General features: G+C 51.7%; 1 protein-coding gene across 4 annotated transcripts in view; it reads right to left on the minus strand.

The window, feature by feature from the left end:
* Positions 1-4931: 4931 nt before the first annotated feature.
* The window catches only part of FBXO21 (F-box protein 21), a 47077-nt gene continuing 31847 nt past the window's right edge, over positions 4932-20161 (minus strand). For 3 of the 4 annotated variants that reach the window (XM_042909451.1, XM_042909453.1, XM_042909454.1), the window contains 3 exons: positions 18706-18917; positions 17028-17185; positions 4932-7172 (listed from right to left, as the gene is read on the minus strand). In XM_042909451.1, the coding sequence (XP_042765385.1) occupies positions 6985-7172; positions 17028-17185; positions 18706-18917 (558 nt within the window). In that variant the 3' untranslated portion in view covers positions 4932-6984. The remainder of the gene's footprint in view (positions 7173-17027; positions 17186-18705; positions 18918-20161) is intronic. The other variant, XM_042909452.1, reaches the window with a different exon arrangement.

A 20161-nucleotide genomic window follows, 5' to 3' on the forward strand; every position in this document is an offset into this window, starting at 1 on the left:
GATCTGTTTGTGAGTTCGAGCCCCATGTCGGGCTCTCTGCTGACAGCTCAGAGCCTGGAGCCTGCTTCGGATTCTGCGTCTCCCTCTCTCTCTCTGCCCCTCCCCCACTCGGACTCTCTCTTTCTCAAAAATAAACATTAAAAAAAAATAAAATGGTTCACTTTATGTCATGTGAATTTCACCTAAATTCACCTAAAAAGAGACAGCAAAACAATTTCATGGGGGAGGTGACGAGGAAAAACTCGTCTGAGGTTCGTGGGATGGGTGGGGAGGCAATACTGGAAAAAAGGCTGAGCAGAGCCGGGGAAGGGGATACAGGGAGGGATGTAGGAGAGCCTGTGGGCCAAGTCCTCTGCATGGGAACAGCAGGTGGGGTTCAGGGCAGGCCACCCCCAAAAACGTCACTGTGGCTTATTGATTATTTTGAACTGAAGTGCAGCCAGGGCAAGGTGGGCACTTTGACCCTCCTTTGTCCCCTTGAGAGCAGGAAATCCTTCTCCCTCGCGCACGGTACTCCCGCCCCGTGCCAGGAGAAAGAGAGGCGTCCTTATCACCGGTGGGAACTCGGGGCCGAGAAGGCTGTGGAAACCACCCTGGCTGCTTCTCCACTAATTTGCGGCCCCACGCCCAAACCCCTTGGCCTCGATTCTTCACAGATGTGCTGGTTGTCTAGAAGGCACAAATGCTGCATGCCGTGGGCACTCCTCTGAGTGTCTTATTTCTAGGGGCTCCTGCAAGAAATTACATTTACTACTATTTTTTCTCCTGTTCATCTGTCTTGTGTCAATTTAATGAGACCAGCCAAAGAACCTAGCAGGAAGGAGGAAAGTCAATGTTCTGTCCTGGGGCCATGACTGAGGGAGGACATCACCATATAGTTTAAGTGGTGTGGTATTAGAGAATTCCAAAACCTGGGGGGAGGACCAGGTTTTGGAGACAAGGAAATCACACACACAAAACAACGAGCTTTCATTCAGAGTGCTCCAACTTCTGCGGCTGGGCTATGAAAGTTTCCGTTAAGATCTGTGTCATTCTAAGGGAAGCAGTTAGGAATTCTGGCCCCTCGAGGATTCTAGAATGCATGCTGCCCGGCTGGTTCTCTCCCAAATTTCTTTCCTTTTTTTCTGTCAACTTCCTTTCCTAAGTTCACTGAACAATTTGCCTTTAGGTCTTTCCAAACCCCAGAGAACTTGCCATCATTATCCTTTTTTTTTTTTTTTTTTTGCACAGCCAAATGGGGAAGAATTTCCTATGGGAACATTAGCCTAACTTTAAACTTAAAAAAACCCCCACCCTCCCCTGCACGCCCGTCACCCACAAAACTAAAACGCTTGAAAGGGGAATCCGCTGTGAAAAAAACCCTAAATCGCACGGCGGCAGCCTGGCAGTGAGGTGGCAAGGAACACCTTGCAGGAGGCTGGGAGGCGCGAAGGCCGCTTTTGGGGCTTTGCTTACCGTTTGCAGCGTTTGGAGCCACTGGGGTGCTGCATCTGGTCTAGGGGAAGCAGCTGAAGAGAGAATATAGCGTGTGCCCACTGCCCTTTGCCGCTTACAGCAAGGTCATCACGAGGAAGATGCTCAGCGGAAAACGCGAGAACCAGGGGTCAGAAATCCTGGGCTTCCTAGGTTCCAAAAGGGAACTGCTTCTGTGCGACCCCCAGCATGAGAGGAGGAGGAGAATGGATCACTTTGAGCCATGCAGGCTCGTTAAACACCTTGACCCAGTGTGGCTAATATCAGACTCAAGTGGCCGCCGTTAAGCCAGGGGGTGGGGGCAGAGATAGGCACGGGCAAGAAAACAGAACAGGCTGGCAAGTTCTGGCAAAGAACTATGATCACGGGCACAGATAGGGGAGTAGTCTGCTAAGGGTTCGAGGGAATCGTTCCCAGAGGAATCACGAGCCGGGAAAATGAAAGACGTCCGGGGCTGACCCCAGACCTGCACCAGGCGGGAAGCACTCGGTCAAGTTGCCCAGCTCCCAGGGAAGATGCGCCCCCTCCCCCCACTAGTGGTGTGACCAGGGAGGACTGGGCTCAGAGGGCAGGAGGGGCGGCAGCAACCCCTCTCCCCACCCCCTCCCCCCACTGTGGGGGGCACGGCGGCTTCATGGTACCTGCCCACCTGCCCAGCAGAGTATCTCCTCACTGGCAGCACGGTGGCTTCTGTGCGTCTCTCTCTTCTTCCAGGTGGCAGTCTGTACTGCAGCTGTCTGGCCCCTGCATCCCCACTGAACGGGGACCGGGGGGAGGGGCGTGTCAAAACTTCTAGTTCAGGGGGCTGGTCCCCAAGGAGCCACGGCGGACTGACTCTGGCAGGACACAGGAAGTGGGTAGGAGAGGTTTGGGGTGAGCGGCACAGGTGAGGCAGGGCCCCCAAGCCTTTCCCTTTCCACGGGTGCACGGGAGGCCGTTCCCTTCGGAGTTAGGCTGCGGGTGGGTCCGCGACCTGTGTGGCTCCTGAGGCAGAAGTGACACATGTGGCTTGTCCTGAGGCCTCCTCTCTTTCCCCCCCGTGGCCATCTGCTGTAGACGGAGGAGTTAAACTCCCACCCGCGGTGGCTGTGCTGCTGCGGCCAGAGCAAAGCAATAGTTTCCGGACCGAGCGGTATCTGCCACCCGAAAGTCTGACCTCACAGAGGCTGTCTCCCCGGGGAGGAGGCACGTCCTGCCGTGGGGAGCACACCCAGAGTGGGGAGGCCACATCGGTGTCCAGGTCTTCATTCCCAGCCCCCCCCCGGTGGAACGTGAGAGGCAGTGCCACCAAGGGCCACCCCAGCTTCCCTGCATGGAGCCCCCCCCACCGGACGTGTCCCTCTGTGCTCACTGCCCTTCGGGGCAGGTAGATGACAGCCCCCCGGCGCTCTCAGAAGCCGCACACCGAAGCAGACAGCGGAGCCCCCTGCCCACCCCATCCCCCTGCCCGGTGTTAGGTGAGCAAGAAAGGTCTATTGTGTTCGAGCCACGGTATATTTTTGGGTCTATTTATTACAGAACTAGCATTACCCTAATACAATCATCGCTAAATGGCCATAATACATTTATTCTATAATTGCACAGAATTTTATTCACCGAAGGAATGTCCTTTCCTCTCAAGACTCTAAGTGTTCAGAACTGAAACGTTTAGAAGTTAAAGTGGCTGCAAAGGATAAAACCAGTGCGAGGTAGTTGCTAAAGTTGGCGGTAGTGTGGTAGTCAAGAGCTGGCGCTCGGAGGTCGGGTCCCCGGGTCCCCCGCCCGCTGTCCCACCTGCGCGCAGTGCGCTCCGGCTCCCCGTCTGGTCTGCTAGGTGGGACGCTGGCGGGGCCCGCACCTTGGCTGAGCTCGGCAGACGGTGGCCCACGGGCCAGACCAGCCCAGAGCCCGTTTTCTTTACAGCCCTCGGGCTGAGAAGGTCTTCTACGTTTTTGAAAACAAAGAACACGTGACCTTACGTGGCCCGCAACAATAATCCACCGCCCGGCCCTGCCTTAGAGGGTTGCCGTGAAGAATATAGGTGAGGCCAGTGCTGGCTCAAAGTAAGCTTGCGATACAAAATAACACATGCACCACAACCATCGACGTCTCCAGAAATAAACGGTCACAGGGCCAGATTCTGCATTTCGTCTGGGTGAACATTCACTCCTTTCCTCCAGAACACAGACAGAAACACATAAAGAGCTACATCTGGATTGTTATGGCCACAGGTTACTTGTCAAATTAAAAAGCTGCTGGTAATCCAGTTTTATGTACTTGGAATATGGAGAAAGGAAAACAAGTTATTTTCCCTTCTAGCGGTAGAAGAGAGCCTAGAACGTGAGCGTCTGACTCCATTTCATGTGTTAAGAAAGAGACATTTTAAAATGAGAACAAGTCCTTAAGTAGGTATTGTAAAACGCAAAACCGATTTAGCAACAGTACGAATGCTGGTTTCGGCGAAAAACAACTCTCGGTGGAAATTCACTTATGATGGAGAAGCTACCATGAGGTCCAGGTGGAGGCAACGTGAAGCCAGCCTTTCAAAATCGGATTAGACCAAAGTTTTCAAACGAGAGAGAGAGAGGGAGAGAGAGAGAGAGGGAGAGGGAGAGAGGGAGAGAGGGAGAGGGAGAGGGAGAGAGAGAGAGAGAGAGAGAGACGCCTGGCCACACACTAGCCTGAGGATACGGTGGCCTAGTTTTGGACACACATAGTGTTTCCCAAAGCGCGTCTGCAAACCCTGGACCTCAGGGATGCTGTGTGTGTGTGTCCGTCCGTGTGGCAGAGGAAAGTTCTAGGGTCTAAGCAGGGAAGACACAGCACAGTACACTGTCCTCTCATGAAGTCACAACGCACAACAGGACGTTAAAGGTCTGGGACCACCGCGGTGCAGGAAACCGGTGACCGTGTGGCCCCTGACCGCTGCGCTCCGCACGACACGGCACGCGGGGGCATCGCGGACAGTGCGTGCTCGGCAGGGCGTTGCGGACACGTGGAACGTCATGCAGCTATCACCTCGTTAACCACGCACCGGGCACCTGCCCTTCTCCTTTTGTACACGTACTCTAACAGCAGCAAAAAGCTGCAATGTTCGCATTGTAACCAGGTGCCCTCAATACTCCTAGCCAGCTTCTAAAATTGCTGTTTGGCAAGGAACCCGCAGAACAAAGTACCCTGTTCACTCACCAACGTTAAGAAAAATTCAGTAGAGCCAAGTTTTGCATGTTTGGATCAGAAGAGAAGCCAGAGACGTTCTGTTGCCGTCAAGGCTGGGCTTTCTGTTCCGAAACGAGACCGGGCAGGCCGCTTGTGTGGATTCTCTGGGTAAGTTCCATTTATTAATCATTGTACAAAAAAATCTTGGCATTCATTTGAAGAGAAAAGAAGTCACTCTATCCAAATAGTTAGTATTTTAACATTGTGAAAGTCCTACTTTGTTATAACAGGACTTCTTAAAATGGAGAAAACTTTTGGAAAAAATTTTAAAAAGAAACTTATGATTTATTAGAGTACAGGAGATCCAAAACACGTTTTTAGAAAAATATAAAGTGCCCAAATACCAACTTACACAGGTGACACAGGCTTCCTGGAGCCAAATGAAGCATTCATGAAGAAACACATTTAAAAACGGTCTAGATACATATTTACATTGGGTCAGTAAAGGTAAAACCATCCTTCTTGGCTTTGATGTTACTCTAAGGAAAAAGGAAATCAAACCAGAAAACCAACAATTATAACTCAGCATGCTCCACAGTTTCTTAGTAATGCATCTGGTTAGTTTCTTAGTAATTACCTCTGGACTAACTAGTTCTCACCTTCAAACGAGAGTAGTGTAAGACCCCGGCCTCGGCGGGCTGGGTGCTGTGAGTGGTCACATTTCCCAGGCCGATCGAAACCATCAGGCTCTGGATCTGACTGGCGACAGCGAGCTGGGGCTGGCAGGGGTCGGCCAGACCCTCGCCTCTTTCTAATAACTGCTCACCAGCCGTCAGTGACTACTAAGTGGTCTCGGGTGGCCTCCCCAAACCTCGGTCATCCCAGGGCTTCCAAAGGGGGAAATGAGGCAGTCATCAAACAGGGTGTGGGGAACCACATGCAAATGCACAGAAGGGCGGCGAGGCGGGGTCGGATCACAGCCCCCGAAGCCTCGCTCACCAGGGCGACTGGATTCTTCGCAACTCAGAGAGTAATGTAACTAGGTCCTAACTCCCGAAGGTAGCATCTACTGGTTAACTACGAATTAGCTAGCTCGCGTGAGAACTGGCAGGTCGAGAGTGGCGGGCGCTCAGGGCTGTGAGGGCCTCGGTGCCCCCGAGCTCAGGGACCAAGGGTGGGGGCGGGAGCCAGTGGGACCTTCAGGCAGCGGGGACTCGAGAAAGCAGGGCGCTCCCGCCTCCTTCTCCACGGATCGACACTCCTCAGGTTAAAGACGTTTTACCTGCGTCCACCCTGCCACAGCCGGCAGGGTCGAAGAGTGATTCTAAGGGATGACGGGGGACACGGACCCTCCTCTTTCCTCTTTAAAAAATGCGTAAGGTTCATTATTTCTTTTTTTCTGATTACAAAAGTGAAACCTCCTTTAGGTCTTTGGAGACCACGGCGTGTGGTTTCTAAAAGTGAACATTCTAACACCAGATTGTACTTCCTACTATAAAGAGAACCCATCACTGACTTAAGATCTATTTATGATACCGGAATAATTTTTAAAATTAAAGGAGAGAAAAAAGTAGTTATTTCAAAGGGAAGGAGAGTAGACGAATGTGGGAAAATCCATCCATAAAGGCCATTACGGTGCACTTTCTCACAAGATTTCACGTAAGGAAACAGAAAACTGGGGATTCGCAGACAGGAGCACGGACCTGGGAGGAACGTGGCGGGCAACGCTCTGCCGTGCTCCCGCTTCAAATAAAGGAAGAGATAAAGCGGCTGAAATCTGTTTCACGTATTGGAACAAATAAAGCCGAACGGTTCTGATGACCAATCCGCGTGTTGGCGTCCCCGCCGCTCGGATGCTGCTGCCGTCGCTCGCAGCCTCGCCTCTGAAGAAGCAACTACACGCAGGGCGAAAAGACAAGCGGTCCCGGCTCCGGGCCGCGCGCGCTCCACGGCGAAACCAGAAGGGAACCGGTGCAAACATGGAACCCCATCCGTCCGGCAAACGAAACGGTCGGAGACGAGTGTAGACAGACGTAACGGGAAGTGGGCGGGAAGGATGATTCTACGAGTGTCGACTGTGAGGCCTCATGAAGACAGAGTGTCACGAACTGTCACCACAGGACAAGCGCACAAGCCATGCCACTGAACACAGTGCCGTCAAATGAATTCACTAGTGTAGGCGGAGAGCGACATTGTCTTTGCAGCTGGAGGAGAGCACACGTTGTCTAAACTCAGTGGGAGGCAACCACGCTACTGGTTAAGTGCTTTCCTGGTGGTGTGAATCCAGAGGGATCCGTGGAGACGTCTTCTTCCGGAATCCTGTTCTCCTGGAGACAGCGGCAGCGGCAAAGGCTCGGTGTCCTCTACGGGACGCTACTCTATGTCCTCCTTCTTTGCACTGTAAATATTCTGCACCGTTTCATACACAGACTCCAGGTCCTCTGGGTACCGGATTTCTAGCTCCGCGTTCGGGATGTAGTGAGTGCCGGTAAACTCTGAGAAATAGCGTCCCACGTCAGGGTGTGAGATTTCTTGAGGCTCCACGTTATATTCCAGGTTTTCTGTTGGCAAAGAGGCACATGGACATTCCTATTAACACGGACACTTCTGTAGCATCTTTTATCCAGAGAGCGTCCTATCTCTCGCCCCCTTTCGCACAGCAGGATTGAGGTGGAGAAGGAGGGGCCTGTTTATGGGATCTGAAGGAGGTAACAGGACCAAGACAGCGGGGGCGGTGGGGACAGTGCGGGGCTGGAGGAATGGGCCCCACCGGCTCCGCACTAAACAGAGTGTTTCCTATTCTCTGAGCAAGAAGTCTGCCCTGGCAAACGTCCAGCCTTTCAGGACCGGCAAACTACAGATGCGTCACGGTCCTCTGACTTGACCGTGCAAACAGCCAAGCGTAAGGGACCAGGGCATCCCAGCCTGCCCGATGTCTGCCACAGGTTCACCCTGTGAAGTCCCCACACCACGTGGCTACAAGTCTGGCACCTGCCACCCGTCTCCTCTACTGACCGGAGCTTCCACACAGACCTCACTTCGCGTCCCCCCCCCCCCCCCCTCCCCCGTGCCTTCCGATCCCGGCTGGTGCTTGTGCAGCGAGCCTGCTCTGGGCTGTCAGGAACCCGTGGGAGGAGTCGACGAGCGGCTCGCACCTCCAACCTGTACGGATGTGGGTTATCACTACTTGTGCGGTCTCCTAGGAAACCATACTACCTCCTCTCCCTGCTCGCCATTCTGCCACTAGAGAAACAGAAAGACTCCTTCAAAACAGAACGACGAAAACCACCAGAAGACAACACGCACAAGCTATTTAAAAGGCTGAAATCCTAGGGCCACCTAGGTGGCTCTGTCGGCTGGGTGCCTCTTGATTTCAGCTCAGCTCGTGATTTCACGGTTTATGAGTTCAAGCCCTGCACCGGGCTCTGCACTGACAGCACGGAGCCTGCGTGGGATTCTCTCTCTCCCTCTCCCAATAAATACATTAAAAAATAAAATAAAAAAGGCTGAAATCCTTTCATATCGCTTCTCCCTAAAAAACTTTGAAAAATGGCTCCCCCGAGGGCCTAATGAAAGGACAGTGTCTTGAGCCCCCCACATCCAGGAGAAGCCGAGCCACGCCCCCCACGGCCCGGCACCAAGAGGAGCTGGGCCAGGCAGATATTCCCACTCGGACTGGGGACCAGGGCAGTCTCAGTTCTGATCGACAGCCACACTCTGCACAGCCTATCACTCAAATTAATTCAACTGAGTCTCTGTGCAAGCCGAGCCCAGGGCCTAACACAAACAGTGCAGCCAACTGTCCCTAAAACAGCTTGGTTAAACATCCTGAAATGCAAATTCAGGACATTCAGCGCCCTCCACCCAGAGGCCCTGCATCCCCAGCGTCTCCAGCCTCCACCGGAGCATCATTTGGAAGCGCTGGCTTTAACTGATGTTGGGAAGGGGAAGGAATTGTGTGATTCAATCCGGAACTTTTTTTTTTTTTAACAAAACAGGAAGGGATTTAAAGAAATTTTGGGCTAACAGCGGCTGTGTTTCTTCAGACTGCGTTAGAAGGACATACTCGGGGGCACCAGTCTGAGACTCAGTGCTGCCGAGGAAAACACACACAATCCGTATGCAAAGGGTGAACACCGTGAGGTGACCCTAACCTTACTTAGTGAGGGCGCAAGAGCGGTCCAATGGTCCACTGCAGCTCACCGTGGCCACCACGGCACATTAATCCTGCACAGGACAGGCAGCCGGGAAACAAGTGACCTGTTTCCCACATCCTGCGACGCAAGGGGGAGGGGAACTCCACACTGCACCGAAGGAGCCCGGAGGCTACACGGCAGGGCCGCTCTGTCCACGGCACACCGCGCATCTCTCTTTTTCACGTGGGCACTCCCAGCCAGGAAGTGTGCCAGGCACTACGACGGCCAGCCAGGCCCCAGCTGACAGTGCGCACGCGTTGTTGCACAAGGGGCCCCTGTCACAACTCCCATCTGCAGCCGAGTACCCCGTGGCACAGACAGCAAGACCTGGCCCCGGACGTATTGGGCCTCAAACCCAGACAGTCCAGCTCCAGAGCTGAGGGCGTCAGAGTAGGAGACACACGACGGGGGGTGGGGGTGGGGGGCAGGGGCTCATGGATGGAGGAGCGAGGACTGGCTGGAGGGCCCGCTGGGGCCCCAGGAGGGCAGCGCAGGCTCTGGCTGACGGCGCCCGTGGATGCAGGGGCCCGAGGTTTTCCAGAAGGGAGACTGAGTAGTCTGTGAACACGGATAGCTGCTGTTACACTAGACCTCTACAGAGAACTTTATTTCCTTCTTTAGGTTTTACAGGTTTCTTCTTTCTTGTTAATATTTACTTACTTATATATTTTTATAACTAGGCTCCATGCTCAGGGCACAGCCCGACGCGGGGCTTGAACTTACAACCCTGAGATTAAGATCTGAGCTGAGATCAAGGGTCAGGCGCTTCACCGACTGAGCCACCCAGGTGCCTGGTTTTATAGGTTTCTAGAGCTGCAACTAGAAAAAACAAGTGTAAAAAACCCCTCAGGGGGCACCTGGGTGGCTCAGTTGGTTAAGCGTCCGACTTGGCTCAGGTCATGATCTCGCAGTTTGTGTGTTCGAGCCCCACCTCAGGCTTTGTGCTGACAGCTCAGAGCCTGGAGCCTGTTTCAGATTCTGTGTCTCCCTCTGTCTGATCCTCCCCCGCTCATGCTCTATCTCTCTCTGTCTTAAAAATAAATAAAACGTTAAAAAAAAATAAAAACAAAACAAAAACAAAAACCCTCAGATGTTTACAAATGCCACTGGCTGAGAAAATGCCCCTTCCTGCAACTGTGCCTGCTGCCATCTTCCCCGGCCAGGCCTCTGGGTGCAGCCACGGCCAAGGTGCTTTACCCAGGGCAGTTGCCGAGGGGCCTCAGGTTTTCTTGCCGAGGAACGCACAAGTATTAGGGGGAGGGTCTGGGCTCTGGGGATACCTCCGAGAGGCAAAAAAGCTGTTTTGCTCCGAAGGGACCACAGTCACCTGTCACTGGTAGGCACGATGGAAATGTTGAAAATAACAAGAATTCAAGTGGGTCATTCAGAACAACTGCTCTATTGCCAGTTTGTGGAGAGCGGTGGTTCTCAACTGGGGGCTGTTCTGCCCCTTGCAGGACAATCGGCAGGATGTGAGGACGGGTCTGGTTGTCACAACCGGGGGCCGCCACTGGCATCAGGTGGGAGGAGGGCAGGGCCGCCGAGCAACAGACGCACACGACAGTCCCCACCACAAAGGACGGACTAGACCAAAATGGCAACTGCAACTGCCCTGGCAATTCAGGTGTATGTTTTAGCACCGTTTCACCCTTTTTTCCCCTTCCTTTTTCTGGGTATTAAGTAGCAGCTTCTAAGGGTTGGGAAGAGGACAGGAAGGTCAAGGCCAGGTTATGGTCATGGATCTGGGAGAAGACGTGACCCCACAGCGGCTGCACAGAATCCTGTGTGTGGGCCCAAAAAGAGGCACGGACAGCACAGGTGCCCCAAAAGTCCCAGGGAAATCTTAAGAAGTCTTTCCCAATTCCCTTGACGTTTTTGACAGAAATGTCTGCTTATTTCTGAAAGAGAGAGAGAGAGAGAGAGGGAGGGAAGGAGGGAGAGAGGGAGAGAGAGAGGGAGGGAGGGAGGGAGGGAGGGAGGGAGGGAGGGAGGGAGGGAGAGAGAGAGAGAGAGAGTGTGCACGGGCACGAGAGCAGGAAAGGGGCAGTGAGAGAAGGAGACAGAGGATGTGAAGCGGGCTCCGCTCTGACAGCAGAGAGCCCAACGTGGGACTCAAACTCACGAACCATGAAATCATGACCCGAGCTGAAGTTGGATGGTTAATTGACTGAGCCACCCAGGTACCCCGTGTCTGTGTATCTTATTTTCAGCTACCCAGGGGACACCTGGCCAGCTCAGTTGGTAGAGCATGAGACTCTTCATCTCAGGGTCATGAGTTCAAGTCCCATGTTGGGCATGCAGCCTACCGAAAACCAACTTCAGCCACCCAGATATGTAAGTACAGTCCTGTAAACCTATGGGACCACCAAGCAGAGTCCTCCCCTCTTGAAGTAGCTAGACATAACTACATATAAAGAGAACTTGGTATTGTCTGTGTCTGTTATGTGAAGCATACCGTAAGCATTTATCTGCAACTCGTTTAGTTGCAGCGTCGCATTCCACAGTCTGACAGACCCCCAGTTCACCTGGCGAGCCTTTGAATGACACTGCTGTCCCATTCCGACAAGAACACAGACACACGTCTGAGTGGGTCTCCAGTGGAAGGAGTGGGGGTGGAACGGCCAGGACACAGGAGAGTGAGCACATCGACCTCTGAAATGGCTGAGAACGTGCACTCCACCCCCCACGGGGGCTCCTCACGCACCTGCCGGCACACGCAGACGGCCACGGACGGCTCGTGGGTGGACACTCCCGCTTCAAAGTGTAAGACAAATTATGGAGATGGGAGCTGATGCTCACTGAGGCACCCCACGTCCCCGGTGTTCCCGGAGGAGCTTTGTCATTCTATACAGAACACACATCAGAATGGGATTTTCACACTGCGCTGAATTCCTGGCCGTCCAAGATGGGCAGCTGACTCCCGTTCAGACCATCTGTGATGTTCACTTTCTGCAGTGGCTAAGTATGGGGGGAGGGGGTGGGGGTGTGGAGGAGAGGGGTGGGAAGCTGAGCACGAGGTGCTGCCCCTCCCCCGGTGTCTAGAAAGTGCTGAAGTGTGCCCCCTAGTGGGAGCAAAAGACACTATACAGCACCCCACTTGGGTTTAGCTGAAATCTCACATATTGAGAGAAAAATTCTCTCAATTACGCAGACTAAAACTATTCGACGATGTCATGCATGTATGTGGCTTATAATTCACTCTTCAACTCTCTGTGGAGAGCTCAGAATTAGGGAAGCATTCATCAGTGGGCTCTACCCAACAGGATTACCAGAGCCAAAGGATCAACATTTAAATCACGAAAACGTTTAAAAACAAAATAATTTGATGCAAATAAATTAAATTGAAAATGTTCAAAGAATACTTAAATAAGTGGGGTTTTTTTGGTTTTTTTTTTTTTAAAGATTTTATTTTTCAGTAATCTCTCTGCCCAACACGGGGCTTCAACTCACAACCCCCGAGATCAAAGGCTACATGCTCAGGGTGCCTGGGTAGCTCAGTCGCTTAAGCCATCCAACTCTTGATTTCAACTCAGGTCATGATCTCATCGTTTTTGAGTTCGAGCCCCATGTCAGGCTCTGTGCTGACAGTGCAGAGCCTGTTTGGGATTCTCTCTGTCCCTTTACCCCTCCCCCACTCACACACACAGGTGCTCTCTCATAAGTAAATGAACTGAAAAACACACATATATAAAAAAATCTTTTTTTTTAATTAGAATTTTTTTTGTTAATATTTATTTCTTTTTGAGATACAGAGAGACAGACCACAGGCGGGGGAGGAAGGGAGAGAGAGGGAGACACAGAACCCGAAGCAGGCTCCAGGCTCCGAGCTGTCAGCACAGAGCCCAAAGTGGGGCTTGAACCCATAAACCTTGAGATCATGACCTGAGCTGCAGTCGGACGCCTAACCGACTGAGCCACCCAGGCCCCCCTATAAAAAAATCTTACATAGGGGAGCCTGGATGGCTCAGTCGGTTAGGCGTCTGACTCTTGATTCCAGCTCAGGTCATGACCTCATGGCTTGTGAGACCAAGCCCCATGCTCTGCGCTGACAGCAGGGAGCCTGCTTGGAATTCTCTCTGTCCCTCTCTCTGCTCCTCCCCTGCTTGCATTCTCTCTTTCTCGAAATAAATAAACATTAAAACAATCAAAAATGAAAATAAAACCTTATTAAAAAAAGAAAAAAGTCACATGCTCTACAACGGAGCCAGCCAGGTGTCCCAGTGTGTTTGTTCTCTCTCTCCCTCTGCCCCCTCCCCCACTTGCATTCTGTCTCCCTAAAAAAAAAAAAAAAATTAAATTAACTCAGGAATTTATGGGAGGGGGAAGAAGTGAGAGGGAAATAAGCAAGGAAGGAAAAAGGGGGAGGGGGGAGGGGACAGAGAAGCTCTCATTCACAGAAATGAAAGAGAAGGGCAGCATTTGCAACTCTCCTGTGATAATTGAGGCAAGGAGATTCAACAGGTACTGAAACAAAAATAAGGGTTCAAGTTATCGGGAACAGGATATTCACGGGACGTCACAGTGTTAGCTGCAAAGGGAAAACTGTGTCTTACATCGATCTTGGCTAAGTGACCAAACTCCGCCTACCACCAGCGGGACATCGATCACACGGGCTCTGGAGGAGATGCAGGAGACACACACGGCATCTGACGGTGAGCATTCTAGCCAAAAATATGCACCTGATCTAATCCAGCCTCAGACTCTGCTTCCAGTTTGCAGATAATGCAGAGAAGGAAACAGTGAGACACACGCGGAATGTTAGGCGATCTGCGAGACAACCAGCCTGGACTCTTCAAGAAGTCAGTCGCAGGAGAAAGGAAGAAAACGAGGTGAGAAATGAGGAATGAACGGGTCTTAGGAAGAGAAAAGACTCTGCCGTTGGAGACAGCAACCAAACGCAGTGCGAGGATCCTGGCTGGATCACGACGCAGCGGCAAGCGGCTATCAAAGCCAGGCTGGTGGCAAGTGGGAAATGGGGCCGCTGACCGGGCGTCAGACAGCAGACGTTTACTTGTCACGCGTGGCGATGTAACTGGGGCAACGCATGGAAACGTCCTATTCTTACACGACGCCTGATTAAGCATTCGGGTCGTTAGGTCTGCAATAGTCTCTCAAAAAGTTCAGCAGAAACCTAAAATCTCTACCTACAGATAAAACAAATATGGTAAACGCTAGCTGTTGAATCTAATGGACGGTGTATGGGGTACTCGATGTACACTTCTGACCGTTTTGCATATTTGAAAATGCTCTTAATCCAAAGTTGTAAAAACAGCATCTTATTAATGACGCGCTATTTACACTCACCTCATTATTTTGCACTTCTTTTTTAAATTAACTTATTTATTTTGAAGGAGAGAGCGTGAGCGAAGGAAGGGCAGAGAGAGAAGGAGAGACAGAGTCCCAAGCAGGCTCTGTGCTGTCAGCGCAGAGGCCAAGCGGGGCTCGAACCCCTGAACTGCAAGATCATGACCTGAGTCGAAATCAAGAGTCGGACGCTCAACCGACTGAGCCACCCCGCCAGCACCACTGCATCTGTGTCTATAAGCTTCTCTGTCAGACAGATGTGAGCATCCACTGGGGTCTGGAGCACCCCGCGGCATGGACGCCTCACCAGACGGGCAGACTGGGGTCTGGCTCTACATGCACAGAGCTTGCGACGGAGAGAGAGGGCCAGATGGTCAACGGGAAATCCTGCAATTCCCATGAAGGTGTGAGGACTCAGAAGGGGCGGCGGGTGTCAGGGAGCTCGGAGCAGGGACAGCCGACCCAATCTGAGCCCTGTGGGGGAACAGCAGGGGGGGAGAAAAGCTGCTGGAAGGAAGTGACGTTAACCTGAAGCATTAGAGAAAAGAGCCTGCTCGTGAGGGACAACCACCTGCACAAAGACGTGCGCGAAGGATGGTCTCAAAGAACAAGGTCTGGCTGGCTGGAGTGCGCCGGGGGCGGGAGCAGAGAGGAGGCTGTGGGACGGGGTCCAGGTCACCACCATGCAGGGGAGTCTGGTGGATGCCAGTGAGAGACGGCATGATACAGGCAAGGAGCAGGTGTGGCTGGAGCGTGGGGGGCAGGAATGGAAATCAGTGGATGGAAACAGGACAGACGTGCAGGAGACACAGCTGGCGTCACCCGCGGGCCGGACAGATGACGAGGGGAAGGACAGGGAAGAGATGGTGGCCCCAGGGGCCCTGAGCCCCTCGGAGCGCACAGGCCAGGACGCTCTCTGGTCCCACGGCCCGGCACCTGGGAAACAGCGACCGAGGGCCGACAGGGCCCCGGGGCAGACGGACAGCGCTCGTAGGGGAATCCTGGCTGCCCACCTCTAAGAGCCTCTGAAAGTCTAGAATTTCAAACTAAGAGAGGCAACTGCGAACCTTGCTCACATTCACTCAGCTCAATCTCAGTTTTAGAATGCAGAATCGCAACCAGATAGGAAGTTGTTGTGTTTTGTTTTTTAAGTCGTTACTACACCACAACTCGGATAAACCTGACATTACAGCGCATGTTTGCTTAGATCTGTTTGAGATGAATTCCCCAATCTTCAATACGGACACCAAATCTGGAACACCTACAACTGCATACCCAGTTTTACCTACTCTGAAAAGCCCATTTTAAAGTTAGTATGTTTCTAGAAACTCAAATATTAAATGCTAGATGTCTTAATATCGACCGCACGTAAAGGGCAGCAAAGGCACACACACGGTGAAGCCCCGGACACTGGCCTGCGATGCTGGGGAAGGGACGGTGCCCTTCACTCTCGGGATGTGTGACATGCGACGCTTACCAGGTGACTAGTGGGGGTGCGAGAGTCCACCAAATCATCCAATAATTTCTAAATCATTTGTTGGTTTTTACACACTGTTAGTATGATTTTTTTTTTTTTTTTTTTTTTAATATGGCACAGCTTCAAAAGTTAAATGAGATCCCCATCGGCCCCTTCATCTCACAGGGGACACACAGATCCTTCTCCTACAACTGTCCCAGCATACTGATGGAGGTTAAGCTTCCTGCACAGCCTCAATGAACAGAATCTCTCTCAATTCTGTACACGACCCTCTCTCAGCTTCTGAGGAGTTAACGCGAATAGGAAACTTTCTAGTATGAGATTTTTATACATCCGATATTTCTATTATTACATTTACCAACACAATACTGAGTTAGGTCAAACCTGATGCTTTAGGTCAGACACAAACAGGTGTGGCAATGACAGTTAAGGGCATGGCTCTCGGCCAACGTGTCAGGTTCAAATTCACACTTTGTTAGATTAAACTTGTAATGAGCCCATGCGCGTCAGTTTCTTCACGTACAACACGAGTATGATGAGGACAGTATTCCTATTCTCAAGTGGAGTTAATATACATTAGAACACCGCCTGTCACAGACCAGCACTACATTAGCATTTGTGGTTATTATTTTTTTTTAGTAATCTCTACGCCCAACATGGGGCTTGAACTCACAACCCTGAGATCAAGAGTTGCAGGCTCTTCAGGTTGAGCCGGCCAGGTGCCCCCCGTTTGTGTTTCTTTTTATTAATAAAACAAAAGCTGTGAATGCCTTGGCAGGCGGCCATACAGTAAGTTCATCCCACTAAATGGAGGAACAAGGAAAAAGGAGACCCACACTGCAGGCATCTGCCTCCAACCTGCCTCTCCAGACTCCACCCACTCCCCCCTCACGAGTGCCCCGGACGAGCACCCATCAGGGCTGGCAGTGGCCCCAGACACCACCAAGCACCTGTTGACTACCAGGGGCTCTCAGAGCCAGTGCCGTGGGCTGCAGTTCCCACAGTGGCCACTTGAGGGCATCCCCGGGGAAGCAGAGCAGGCCGCCCGCCTCAGGATGCCAGAGGCTGCTGGGGTGATCCTTCCAACATTGTCCACTCGGTGCCCTCCAGTTCAGGCAGGCCATATGGGCAGGGCACTGGGCAGCAAGACTTTTGGGAATTTGGCAAAGGCAATGACAGAGGTCGGCAGAGGTCGGCAACAGCACTGAAACGGGGTCCTGGGTGTGGCGGTGATGGAGGGAAGAATCGAGGGGCAGCGACTAACCCAAGGCATGGCTGCAGCACGGCATACCCACCCATGTTTAGCAGAATACTGGCCCTGATGAGGTTAGCCATCTCTAAATAAACTGATGACTGTGCCCACAATATTGGAGCACTCAAATGTGTGCTTAAAATGTGTCTGTGTGTCACTACAGGTACAGACCGGACTAGTTACTCACCTTGGGCTGCATATCTACAAGAACCATCCTCCACCAGAACATTATAGAAAGGCTGATGATGGCCATGAGGCAGGCTGTGGACGTTCATGTTTCGGATCCATTCGTGTCCCATCATGCAGGTAGGGTCCCAGCCATAGATCACACAGTTATAGCCATACCTAATTAACATAAGAGCAAGGGCAAATCAATTCCCTGGACCCTGTCACAGCAACTATGAAATATATAAACGATGGCTTGGCTTCTCTTAAGTTCATGTTCTTACAAATTTACCTGCTTTTATCCCTGTTAATAAGCATTTTTCAGGACACTCTTGGCTCCCTTTACAAACCCCTCTTATTATCAAGATAGCACTTCAGGTGGAAAAAAACAGACTTCAACGGAGAGTCACAGGACAACTGGTTATCCAAATGGAAAAAGGGATCAGGACCCAGGCCTGAGAACAGCGCACAGTGTCCTAGTGGGACAAAGGCCTGGATAGAAAACACAGAATTTGTAGGCTAGCTTCATGACACAGGACATAAAAAGAGTTCTTAAACCAGGTATGAAAAATACAGCCCATAAGGGAAAAGACTACTCAACTTAATAGTATTAAAAGGACCCAGATTCAAGCAGACTATTAAAAAACTACAGGACAACTGGGGAAACAGGAACCCTGACTAGACCTAAGTGAGGAGGTGAAGGAGTTGTTTTTTTCTTAGATACAAGAGGATGTAAATGTACTTTTAAAGGAGACAGCAAGGCCTTACCTTTTAGGTACACACACTGAAACAGCTACAGGTGAGCCACAGATGGAATGACATCTGGTACCAGCTTCCAGGGAGGGGCGGGGTTAGGGGGATGAAGAGTGAAGGCAGACCCTCACGACAACTGTTGAAGCTGGTTATGGGAGCATCGTCTGGTTCACTATCCTCGTCTCTACTCATATATGCTTGAAATTTCCATATTAAAGTTGAAGAAAAAAAAGAACGCACTAAAAAGGATAAAAAATCCTAGCCCCGAACTGGGAAAAGATATTGGCAACGTATACGCACACAGACACAAGTAACAGGATAAAGGACTAAAAACTCCTAAGACAGACGAATAACTCAAATGAAAAACAGGAAGACTTGAAGATGTGCTTAATAAAAGGAAACCTGAATGAGCTTCTTTTCCAGGTTCACTAGCCCATCCGCGTAGTCAACCGGGGAAATGCAAACGAAAACCACAATGAAATACCAGTCGCCATTTACTCTGTAAGTGCATTTTTAAAGGTCTGGCAATAACACGTAGGGGAGAACAGGACCCTCCGCTCCCAGCCTGCCAGTGGCACGTAAATCGTAACCGGCACTGTCGCCGTGGACGTGGTTGAGTTTTGCCTAGTCAATCGACCATGAGCTTGCCCTACAGACGGGCAAGCCCTACCTGCAACTCGGATTCACGGGGATGGAGATAAACGAAGCGTCAGGACAACGAGGAAATGAGCGGAAACCCCCCCAGCTTACAGCTCTCCCATTAGAAGGCCCTGAGCCAGGACAGCGAGACTCTTCTTACAAAACGCAAAGGGTAGATGCGGTTCAGACCAGCTCGGCCTCGGGCGGCTCCCGCGGTGGCCAGTCCGTCGCGGCGGCTCCCGAGACGCGTGCTGGCAGGCACGCGTGTCCTCTGCAGCCGCGTGGGGATGGCCGCCACGGGCACTCACCTCTTATGCTTCATAATGAGCCCAATGGAGTAGCAGACGTCTCTGTGCTTCTCGTGGGAGCGCAGCTTCACCTCCACACCCACCTCCTCCTTCTTGCGCTCGATGTGCTCTAACGTGTGCTGCACCAGATAGCCCACCGCCCCGTGCTGCCCGGGGTCTAGGGTTTGAATGTGCTGGAGGATGTCAAGCACCTTCAAGACAAGACAGAAAGACTAGGAGATAATATTTTCATTTAGGCCTTTTCTTTTTTGCGGCACAGGATTTAGAGCTACCTAACCTGGCACAAGGCGGCAAGCTGGGGGCCGTGCTGATGGCCCCCACGTCTGGGAGCTGGTGGTCTCCCCTCTAACGCCGGGCACTGGTCCCACAGCAGATTCGACCAGCGGGAACATGGGAATTATTTAGAAACACGGTGGGCCAGAACAAGCGAGGGGTGAGGAGGCAAGAGCCTGCCACCCACGGACGTGTCTGGATTGGGGAACCCCAACAGAAGGTGGTAACACTCTTGCTGGTCAGTGTGGGGATTCCATTCTTTATACACAGAGAGGAGAGGGTTTTAATACATCGCTGACCAACTGGGAAGAAAAGTAACTGCTCAGCTGCTTCAATCCAGATCAAGGGGACGTGTGACAGTGCTGCCTTGAATACCCAGGGGGAAGGGGCTACACAGAAGCCACGGAGTGATGCCCGTGAGCTTAGCTGATGAAGCCGTGGGTCTCAAGGTTCTGAACGCGGACCGATCATCTCGGCTGTTTTAACTCGCAGTGCAATTCCGCACACGCTCAAGTGGACACGGAGAAACCACACCTATGTGGAATTTAAATGACTAAGCTGCTCGCGGCAGAGCTGACTCCAAGGTTATGTTTTCCTACCATACACAGTGCTGCTAAGGAAACCTGCAAAGTCAAATAAAGTTTTACACACACACGCGCGCACACACACAAAATCACTTAGCACCTATTCTATGACGCCATTTAGCAGAGGGTCTCTGACATGTTCTTCTTTTGGAAACAGGATCTTTTCCTATTCACTGGGCCCTAAGACAGAGTAGGTAAGCAGACAGAGTGACCTATATTCTAGTCCCAGATCCAGCAAACGGTTTTTACCTTTAAGTTAGTTTATTCACGTTATCAGATGATGACTAGTAACTGTCCTATTTCCTGATGTATTTCGACCCACCAAAAGTGCTGTGAAAATTAGCTTTTTGCAGGGCGCCTGGGTGGCTCAGGCGGTTAAGCACCCGACTCTTGACTTCGGCTCAGGTCAGGATCTCACAGTTCATGAGATCGAGCCCTGAGTCTGGCTCCGCGCTGAGTGTGGAGACTGCTTGGGATTCTCTCCCCCCACTCCCCTGCTCCTCCCATGCAAACACGTGCACTCTCCCCCTCAAATACACAAACATAAAAAAAAACACCAAAACCTAGTTTTTTGCAGTGTAAGATGTTATTATGAAACC

The sequence above is a fragment of the Panthera leo genome, chromosome D3, assembly GCF_018350215.1.
Source record: "Panthera leo isolate Ple1 chromosome D3, P.leo_Ple1_pat1.1, whole genome shotgun sequence".
NCBI classification, from domain to species: Eukaryota; Metazoa; Chordata; class Mammalia; order Carnivora; family Felidae; genus Panthera; species Panthera leo.